The sequence below is a fragment of the Hippopotamus amphibius genome, chromosome 15, assembly GCF_030028045.1.
Source record: "Hippopotamus amphibius kiboko isolate mHipAmp2 chromosome 15, mHipAmp2.hap2, whole genome shotgun sequence".
NCBI lineage: Eukaryota > Metazoa > Chordata > Mammalia > Artiodactyla > Hippopotamidae > Hippopotamus > Hippopotamus amphibius.
The window spans coordinates 23,469,587-23,481,011 of NC_080200.1; the positions used below are offsets into that span (position 1 = coordinate 23,469,587).

At 31.3% G+C, this 11,425-nt stretch overlaps 1 protein-coding gene across 1 annotated transcript; it reads left to right on the top strand.

Annotated features, from left to right (window-relative positions):
- The first annotated feature begins 7,836 nt into the window (after window positions 1-7,836).
- LOC130836379 (olfactory receptor 2L5-like) lies at window positions 7,837-10,992 on the top strand. Its single transcript, XM_057708417.1, has 2 exons — window positions 7,837-7,857; window positions 10,039-10,992. Exons 1-2 carry the CDS (start codon window positions 7,837-7,839, stop codon window positions 10,990-10,992), a joined length of 975 nt encoding a protein of 324 aa, XP_057564400.1.
- The last annotated feature ends 433 nt before the right edge of the window (window positions 10,993-11,425 follow it).

Genomic DNA, 11,425 nt, shown 5'->3' on the forward strand with positions numbered 1-11,425 from the left:
CAAAGCTAACAAAAAGGAAGATATAATTAAAAGATTAAAGCAGGATTAATAAAACTTGTATAGAAAATAAAACACAACTAAAATACAGCAAAAGCACAAACAATAGAACAAATTAAAATATTAACCTTTATGAAAATTTTCAAAAGACCTATGTGTATTAAAGAACACTTTCAATAGGTTGAAAAGATACACACAAAAATAACTCCTAAAGCCCAATAACGACAATAACAACTGTAACAACAACAGCAGTAATAGCAAAAGAAAAAAACTAAAATAAAATATGAGTAAAAAATGTGAATACACATTTTCCAAGAAGACAAAGTTATGGCTGATAAGCATATGGTAAAATGGTTAGCAACATCAGTCACTGAGAAAATCCAAACAATGAAATAGCACTTTAGAAATGGAAAGCAATTTAAAACAAGGAAAAAAAAAATAAGAGGAAAAAAAGAAAAAGAAAACAAATAGCAAATGTTGGTAAGATGTGGAGAAATTGAAATATTTGTGTATATTTGGTTGGAATGTCAAATGGTAAGTAGGTATGAGAACCTGTATGGCAATTTCCCTAAAAGTGTAGCATTGAATTACCATATGATACTACAGCTGTGCTTTTTTGTATATATAAAAATATTTGAAGTCAGAAGTTGAACAGATATCTGTACACCAATGTTCATAGCAGCATAATTCATCATATCTAAATGGTGCAAAAAACCTAAATGCCTAAAGGAGGATGAATTCATAAAGAAAATGGAATATATACCTACAATGCAATATTATTTGACCTTAAAATTAAATAGAATTCTGATACATGCTACAAAATAGATCAACCATGAGAATGCTTATTGAAGTGAAATAAGCCAGAGAAAAAAACAAAAAAATAGTGTATGATTCCACTTTTATGAAATGCATAGAATAAGTAAATTTATTTGAGATGGAAAGAATCATGGTTTTCCTATTGGAAAAATAGCACTCATAGACTTGTTCAAAAAAGAGTTGCCAAAAAAAGTCAATTTGTAAAAGTACAGTAGTCTTGAAGTGCAATAAAGTGAAACACAATAAAAAGAGGTATGCCTGTATTTTTATGAAAATATTGAATCATATGTAAATATATGATCCCATAAAACTTAATAAACATATTAACACTGGGAGAATCTGAATAAATATACTTGTTTCTTTCCACACTAAATTGACCCTTAACACATCTGTGAAAATATCTAAATAAATTATCAGAACTCCTTCCCTAATCTTGGCCTAAGGCCAATCTGAGCTATTAGTGAGGTCTCAGTGGACTTTCCCAGGTGAAAAGACACTACAAAACAAGTGTTATCCTTAATCTCCAAGTAAAGAAGTCCAGGAATCTTGGTTTCTCTCGAGGCTTCATATTTTCTAAAACCTGAAGTGCAGAGAAGAGAGACGAATATATACATTTGTTTGTAAAAATATTCAAAGAAGTCTGCTTAGAAAAATAACTTTGTGTGATTACCGTAGCGCCACCATCAGCTATCCAATTCAGTGATGCTGTAAAAGTGGGAAGATAATAAAAGGTACAAATTCTAATTGTATTTTTATTTTTATTTGTTGCATTAGATTTGAGACTTTTCCGCAAGTTCTTAAGAGAATTTTGAACAGAATTAATTATTACTTTTTATAAAGAACAAGCATAAGCAATTGATACACTGATACATTCATTCACCTCAGTAACCAGGTAATTGCAAAAAAATAATAATAATTGAAATGGGTTTTAAAGATCATATATGTATGCACATGGAATTAAATATGAATGAGTTGCTAAACACATACACTTTCTTAAGACATGAAACCGTCTTGAAATCTAAAACATACATTATTAACAATTCCAGGAAAAAATGGTGTTAATCCTAATAATCTGTTGTGAAACAGTAGTGAAACATTAGTGAAATTAGTAATACAGTCAAAAACAGATATTATTCATAATCTCTTTTCTGAATCTATGTTAAATAATACTAAGGTCCATACTAAAAAATACCATATTAACTACAATATTGTCACTTTAAAAGTAATGATTCTGAGCAACAAAATGTATAGTAAAATTTTCTACAAATTCAAATGAAGATTTGATGTGAGAATGTATGTGAGAAAAATGTATTTGTCCATAACTGAAATAAGATGTTTTGGTAAAACAATTGAATTTGAAAAATAAATAATATTTATAGAGGACGGGAAGGTGTATTGTGTCCAGAGCCTGTGATAAATCCTCTGGAGATAGAGAAAATTACAGCTAAGTGGAATTATTTAATATGGTCTATGTAGCAGAAATTATATTCTCCAGGAGTAGAGCCATTTTAATGAAAGCATATGATGTAATCACATATTTGTTGATTGCACTGCATAAATCCTTAGGTAGTGTGGATTACTGCCTGGAATAAAATCATTTTAGATTAAAGGTGATCATTTTAGAAAATGAGTGACATAATCTATGTGAAAGTTGGTCAAGTCTAGCAGTGGAAGATTTTAAGTAGGAATTGCTGCAATAGAAGCTTTTTACAATAGAAGGTATTTCATACATGTGATGGGAAGAGAAATGATGTTCTCTGTAAGAGATTAAGTAGAGTTGTATCGGTGTAGACATTTTATGGGCTCATGTAAAGTCTGATGAACAAAGATAACATATGAGTCCAAATTCTCAATAATGATTGTAGAATGTTCTATTTTTTAATTGGATTTTTGTGCATGTGCTTGTGTGTTTTCCTATGAGCACAAGAGTCATATGATTCCAGAATAAACTTATTGTTTAGGAACTTTTATGTGAATATTTTATATGAATATAAAAACTATGAACTTTTTTATGAGATTCCAATTAAGTTATTTCTTGTGTAAATTTTATGTTAAAATGTAAAATAGAATTTATAATAAAGGCAAAATAATAATGGCTAAATCTGAGACATATCTGAGGTAATATTTTCCCTAGATTTAATAGAACACTTTGTGGAATTTTTTCAGTATCTTAGTAATAGTGGATGTGTTACAGTGATCCAGTTTTTTCCCAAACACAAATTGTTCTAATTATACTGCTTTTTGTGTTTAACTTTTGCATTTTATGCTTAACTTCCCAAGTACATAACTAAAATTCCGGTGAAACAATAAAAACATCTGTACTTGCAACCTAGGATGCTTTGTCAAAGTCAAATGGGAATGGTACATAAGAACAATTTGTGAACTGCATTGCTGCAAAATTTAGGGATGACAAATGTGTGGATGAAAATAATATGAGTATATTGATGTTGTTGGCAATAGTGATGATAAAGATGGCAAATGTCACAACTCCTGCTCAGTGAAAACTTATGCAAAGCAAGTGCCAGCATACATTGTCTCATACCATGTTGTAATAGCTCTGATTTTTACCCCAGTTTTATTGAGGTATAATTGACAAACAAAAAACATATATGCTTGAGGTATACAACTTGATGTTTTGATATATGTACACATTCTGAAATAATCACCAAATCAAGCTAGTTATCATATACTTCGACCTACATAGTTATTTTTTTTCTGGTTAAATCTCTTAGTATTTACTCTCCTATCACATTTCAAGTATACAATACACTGTTGTTAACTGCAAGGGTGAGTCAAAAATTATCCGCACTCTGGCTGTAGAATTTATTTTAATTAACTGTAGAAAAGGCAAATGCATCATTTTTGACATAATCTCCTTGCTTTTCAATACACTTTGTCCATCTGTCAACAAGCGTTCATATTCCCTCATTAAAAAAGTTTTAGGCTAAACTGCGAGCCACGAATGCACCACTGTCTTCACTTCATCAGAATTAAATCTTCTCCCTCAAAGGGCTGCTTTCAGGGGACCAAAGAGGTGAAATTCTTGAGTAAGATCAGGGCTATAGGTGACCTTCTTTGTGACAAAATACTTTCTCCATCCTGTACACAAAGTCTTCAATAAATAACAGCACCAGGTACACCCTCAGACCACAAAAAACAAATCACTGGCATGATGCTATTCTTTCATGCAAATCACAAATGGGGCATCCATTTTTGCTCACACCACGGTTACAAATGAACTGATGTAAAATGTTCACACCTGCACAGCAGTGACTGGGGAGACAGTGGCCTTGAACAGAAAGTGCTGATGAGACTGCGGCCAATGGACTTTTTAATATAACTGGGATGTGGATAATTTTTGACTCATCCTTGTATATTCCCATTGTCCTGCATTAAATCTCCAGAACTTCATTTTGCGTAATAGAAACTTTACAGGCTTTATCTCAAGTTTTTCCATTTCTCATTCTCTCTAGCCACTATAACTGCCATTCATTGATGGATACTTTGATATTGTGAATAATGCTGTAATAATCACAAGAAGACAAATAACTCTTCCTGATACTAGTTCAATTTCCTTTGGATACATACCTAAAAGTGTGATTGCTAGATCATATTGTAGTTCTGCGTTTATTTATTTATTTTTTTGAGATATCTTCATACTGCTTTCCATAGTGTCTGTATCCACCAGCAGTGAAAAAGGGTTCCCCTTTCTCCACACGTTCAACACTTTTTGTTTTGTTCTTTGATAACAGCCATTCTAGTAGTGTGAGATTGTATTTTATTGTGGTTTTGATTAGTTTATTTATACTATACAGGCTCAGAGAGATAAATTCTCTAATCCAAGTTTACATTTCTCATAAGTGGCAGAATTAGTATTAGATATAATTTTGACTCTAAGCTATCAATAGCATGCTTGTTCAATAAAGGAGAGTAAATCCATCTTCAATTTAAATACTAGCTCAAGTATATACACTAAAAATCACTTTATTTCTCAAATTATTGGTATACCCATTTTCCTATTTTTCACTGTGGAAATTTATGGAGGTATATAATTTAGAAGAACACACACAAAAACTGGATAACAGTAACACATCCACTATTTCTAAGAATACCTGAATAAATTTCATATTTTTTAAATTTAGAAAGTATTTTACTGCACAAGATATGCCTCAAATTTAGCTTTTATTATTTTACCTTTATTATAAATTCCATGTATTTAAGTTGCATGTACAAATATTGTGTATTTTAGATCTCTTTATGCATGAAAATAATTATGGTGCTCAAGCTTTGCACCCTTCTATACAATTATAAGCACAAATTATATATGTAATGAGATTATTAATCACTAAGTCATTAAATAATACACACTATAAAGTCTTTGTCTCTTTTTAGTAAAATCTGTTGTAGAAAACCTTGAAGAGGTATAGAATTTCATGTAAGATTCCATTCAAGGATACAATGGAGAATTATGCACCCAAGAGATACTTTTTGGGTTATCTGATTCAGAATCTTTGAAAGCCATTTTACAACACTGTAAATTCTCAATAGCTGCTGCAATGCACAATAATTAGTGCCTATGGCTATTCACATACAAGTATGACCAAACATTTCAAATGACTTAGGTATATGGAGCCAATAGGTTCAAAGTTCTCCTAGGAAACTGATCGGCATTTTTTACTGGTTTTCTGCCTCACAAGTGAGTAAGGAAGTTTCTTTTGGAAAAATAAAACACTCTATACTACTTTAAGGATCTTGAAAAGAGAGGATGTGACCCATATTCATGTGAAATATGGTAGAATTGTTTTGTTTTTGTTTTACAATACATATATTGTAAGCCATATATATATGGTTGAGTTTTGTTTTGTTTGTTTGTTATAATTAGATGCTTTAAAAAACCTAGTATAAAATTCCTTATGAAACTTCTGGTAAAGTCAACTTAAGGCTTGACTGGTTAATCCACATTCTTGCTGCACCTATGAAAATGATCACACCAAATGTGACCAGACTTATTTTGTAATCAAAAGATATTTCTTTGAGACTAATTTTTCTCTAAAGCTAGATAGTGTAGGGAACAAACAAACAAACAAACAAAAACTCTGTTTCAGAGGAAAACTCTCCACTGTTTCACTTCTAATGGCCACTTTACCAGATTTGCCACTTGATCACTACATAGTCTTAAATAACTCACTTCAGATCTATAGGAATAAGTTTTTCATCCTTATAATAATGAGACTGTATTTGAAAAATCTCTTCTATAAATTACTAATGTGAATGTTTTTTTTTTTCAGTTTTATTTTCAACTTAATAGAAGCATAGGGAAAAAGATATCTATACAAGGAAAAACAATACATATTGATTTTATTTGATGGTAATTTACAATTCATTTTGAAACTGGGATAGCAATTGGAATATTTTCCTCATTATGATGCAGAAATTAACAAAATATGTATGCTGAATAAATACATTTAAAACCTGATTTTTGAAGGGATAATATGTATGTATCTTTGTATCATAATCTCCTAGGTAGGGACACTTTGGTATTAGGGGCAAGACATGAATTAATTAATTTAGAGGCTCTGAAAATACTGTGTGCATTCTCTACTCTACTCATTAGAGTTGGATTGTTGCAGGGAACAATTGAGAATACAGTAAGGACAGCAAAAAAGAGGAAAATAAAAAGACCTTCAGTAAAACATAAACACTAAACCAATTTGGTCATTAATTAACATCTTGTGTACATCATAGCCATCTTTCATCCATAGTGAATTTCTATTTTACTGTTTTAGTTTAGTTTAGGTTAGGTTAGTTTAGGAAGTTAAAAAGATAACCATTCTTAGAATGGTTCCTCAAAATTTTTGAGGAATAAGACAGAATGTCTCCTTTCAAAAATTTAATATGTAAATATCTATGTATCCCTCTAACATCTAAATTCCTAGCAGGGAATCTAGGGAAAGTCACTTAAAATCTCCAAAACTTTTATCATCATCTATAGAATGTCAGTGGTTATATCAATCTCAAGCATTGATAACAAAATCTTGGCACAAATCTAGACACATGTCACATTTCACCCAGTGGAACTGGTCAGTAAAATTTTGTATCTCAATCTTTGCTTCAGTGTTTGCACCTTGTCCCAGTTCAAGCCTTCTTTCTCCAGCTCACTAGGAAATCATCTCTTTGCCCTTTTTCCTTTATATATTGCCATTGATGCTGATGTCCAAACCACAATGTTTTATTATAATTTCAAAAGTAAAGATGAGTGAAATATTTTGTAAATGGTCTGTAAATAGATTACTTATTGTTATTTCATTTAATTAAAGCAAAACAAAAGTGAAGATAATGCAATTTATTTTTCCTTAAGAAAAAAAGTTATCTATCTTATAAGTTGAAGCAGATATTCAGTGGCTGAGATTGCTTCTATTTCAGATGCAATACTTCTTTAAATAATATCACATGATAGGTTATTAACATGTAATGACAGGGAACATAGATAGAAAAATGATGTTGCATTGACATTCTATGACATAGCATCAAAGAACTGAACTAACTTGCCATTAATTACTTCTGTTATTAGTTGTGATTTTTGTCTTGATTAAACTGGGGTAATATCAGCTACCTCATAAAATCTTTGTCATAGCTGGCCCTATATAAAATAAAAATAGTAGAAGTAATCAGTTGTAATGTTAATTTCATTGGTAATTACAAATAATACATTTTCAACCTTGTTAATAATTGAAACTACTAATGTAAATTATATACTGTGATAGCAGTCTAATATGTTTGTCTCATGTTAAATCCAAAGGCCAATATATGAAAGAAGAATTGTTATCCCAGTTTTACCTCTGCAAGTTGTCAACAGCTGCATAATAATTAAAAATCAATCATTCCACACAGTTGTAGGAATCTGCTGTAGGTTTCTTACAATTTATTTGAAGGTTCATATTTGCAATACTTGAATACATGCAAATTATTAACTGTGAAATAATTTTATATAACTTTAATAATTTATTCAAATAATGGGTGGACATGGCATCAACAATACACAGGGTAAAACACTGTTCCCACAAACCACTCCTCTTGATCCCTAAGGCAAATATTTCAAATTAATTTACAATTATTTCCAAAATTTTCCAATATTTAAAACAATATACTTATCTTCTAATATTTGATTCTGAAATCCTGAATACCAGTGTATGGTTTGTAACTCAAGCTACTGTGGATGGAATGTGCCTCCTCCCTACATCATCACCTTCAAACTGTTTCCCTCCTCTCGCGCTCTCCATATATTCACATCTCACTTTATGTCTGGGTACATGGGCTGATAACATTGTTTTATCTTCTAAAATTTCTTGGATGTATATAAAAAAATAAATATTGTGAAACATACTATTTTATGTGCCATTGCTGCATATATTTCTTCCCATTAATCCATTATAATTTCTCTCAAGATATTTTTAGGATCTTATTTTCATAACTGATATGTTGAAAATTGTTAAGAAATTGTTTCCAAGAAGATGTTGAGTTTTCAGAAATTATAATCTAATAAATATTTCTTAACTTTTGTGTGTTCTTTCCATGCTATCTGAATATTGTAGTCAATGTATAAATGTTCTGAGAAAATGTTTTTGTTTGGTAATATTCACTATGTAATTATTATGTCACATGCATTTTTAGGAATGCCTATAATATATGTTGGGTCATGTTATATTAATTCTGTAATTCTCTTACAGTTTCTAAATGTCTAAATTATATATTTAAATTTTATGGTTGTTTTCTTTCTGGTAGATTTTCTCCCATTTATCTTTCAAAACATTGATTGAAACTATTATATTATTATCTTTTTTAATTTCCCAAAGGAATTTTTTGCTATCCGACTTTTCCTTTTGTATAACACATGATATTTTTACTGTGGATTTAACAACTTCTCATATTTTGCTGAAGATATGAAACCTTTTACAAAGATTTCTTACACTTTTTCCCAATCATTTTTAACTCAGTGTATGTGTATGTGTTTGTGTGTATATTCCACTTTCATTAGAAGACTTCCTCAAAAGTATGATGACTTTTGGTCTTTTGGCAATATTACAAGAACAGAAGTACTGCAACCCCTTTTTTGTGGCAAGGCATGCTGAGCTTGGTCACTGAGATGATTTTCTCTGGAGAGTACCCCTACTCATTTCCACTTCAAAGACTCTTGGGATGCCCTTCTCCCTTCTCCATTTAAGTAAATAATATTTTCTCAAAATTTATTCTTCCAAAATTTTCTGAACTTTTTCTTCCATGATTATTCTCTTAGCTTCTTTATCCACTTTCTTTAATATTTTTTTCTTTAGTATTATGTGAGTTGAGTTTTATGATGGGGAGGTGTTAAAAAATATGTACTTATATTCCCACACTTATGAGAATGCAAACATTTTAACACAAGAAAACAAAAGGGAAAAAAATGAATGAGTAAGAAAAGGAATCATAAAGCAATATATAATGTTATATAAGCATTGAGAAGCAGATGAACATAATACACAACTTTCAGGAGAGCGTGAGCAGAGTTATGGAAGCTAGAGTGAAATTGGAGTATGGATTCTTAGCAAAATGGTCTACTTTAACTGGAGCATTCAGAAGTTGGGTGAGGAGGCAGAAGAGAATAACTTTGTATGAATGGTATTGGCAATGAAAATTCATTGTAAATTTCTGAAAAAAGAAACACATAATGATACTTGACATCTAAGATGCTTGATTTGGCATTATTGTGCAAGAGGAAGTCAAAGAGTTAATATAGATCTGCAAGATGAGACTGCAGTAGTTTTAGAGGTATTAGGGCTTAACTACAAAAAAATATTTGTAATGTTCTTTAAAAGGTATTTAAAAATGGATCTATAATTTCACACATTTAAGTTGATTTTCTATGCATACATTTAAAGTATATGTTCTGAAATTGTTGATACCTGAATTTATGTAGGGAGCCAAAATATCTGTATCCAAATAAATTCATTAGAGAAATACATTATTCTTACAAATTTATAGATGTCTATAAAACTTTCTGAACACAGATATTTGCTTCATCATAATTTTATCTGTGAAATAAAAACACTGGGGATATAAATTTTTTCCAAAATAGGTAAGATTTTTCTTCATTTGAGTTGTAATGTTTTAGAAATAAATCACACTATGACTAAACTAATAAATTAAAAATAGCTTATTTTTCTATATTTAATGTATGTTTTTCTTTAGGGAAAGCTAAATAAATATCCCAAGGGAAACTACAACAAAACATCAACTGATTTCATCTTACTGGGGTTATTCCCACCATCAAAACTTGGGCTGTTCTTCTTCATTCTCATTATTCTCATTTTCCTAATGGCTTTGTTTGGCAACCTATTAATGATCCTTCTCATCTTTCTGGACACGCATCTCCACACACCCATGTATTTCCTACTTAGTCAGCTCTCCTTCATTGACCTAAATTACATCTCCACCATTGTCCCCAAAATGGCCTCTAATTTTCTGTATGGAAACAAGTCCATCTCTTTCATCGGGTGTTGGATTCAGAGCTTCTTCTTCTTGACTTTAGCAGGTGCAGAAGCACTGCTCTTGACATCTATGGCTTATGATCGTTATGTGGCCATTTGCTTTCCTCTCCACTATCCCATCAGAATCAGCAAAAGAGTTTGTGTGTTGATGATAATAGGATCTTGGATAGTTGGCTGTGTTGACTCCTGTGCCCACACCACATATGCTCTCCATATCCCTTATTGCCGATCCAGGGCCATCAATCATTTCTTCTGTGATGTCCCAGCCATGTTGACTCTGGCCTGCGTGGACACCTGGACATATGAGTACGCTATGTTTGTGACCACTACTTTCTTCCTTGTGTTGCCTTTCCTTGGTATTGCATGTTCCTATGGCCGTATTCTCTTTGCTGTTTATAGCATGAACTCTGCAGAAGGGAGGAAAAAGGCCTATTCAACCTGCAGCACCCACCTCACTGTGGTGACTTTCTACTATGTGCCCTTTGCTTATACCTATCTGCATCCAAGATCCCTTCGATCTCCAACAGAGGATAAGGTTCTGGCTATCTTCTACATCATCCTGACCCCAATGCTCAACCCCATCATCTACAGCCTGAGAAACAAGGAGGTGATGGGAGCCCTGAGGAGAGTGATTCATAGAATCTCTTCTCTATAAATGGACACAAACTATTTACCTTAGTCCCCAGGCCTCAGTTTCTTGTAAATTCAGCTCTGTGTCATCGGGGAAAAAGAAAATATTTCATGCCTGAATGAATGAACTGAAATTCATATAGAAGTTTAAAAATATTGAAGTTCTACATAATACTTTTATATTCTTAGTCATATGTTTTGTTTTTCTTTGTGATCACTTTTTCCATCAATATAAAGGTAATATACTTACAACTAACTAGTGGGCAAAAAATTTTGCTAACATTTATAAGTGAAAATGAAAGTGCTTTAACTAATGATATCATTCAGCTTACTGATTCTACAATACTTTTTAATCTACCTATATTAGTAAATTAGGACCAAAGAATAATAAATAATTTCAGATGGACATGATCCACTTGAAATCAAAATAATATTTTATTTATGTACACCATTTTTCA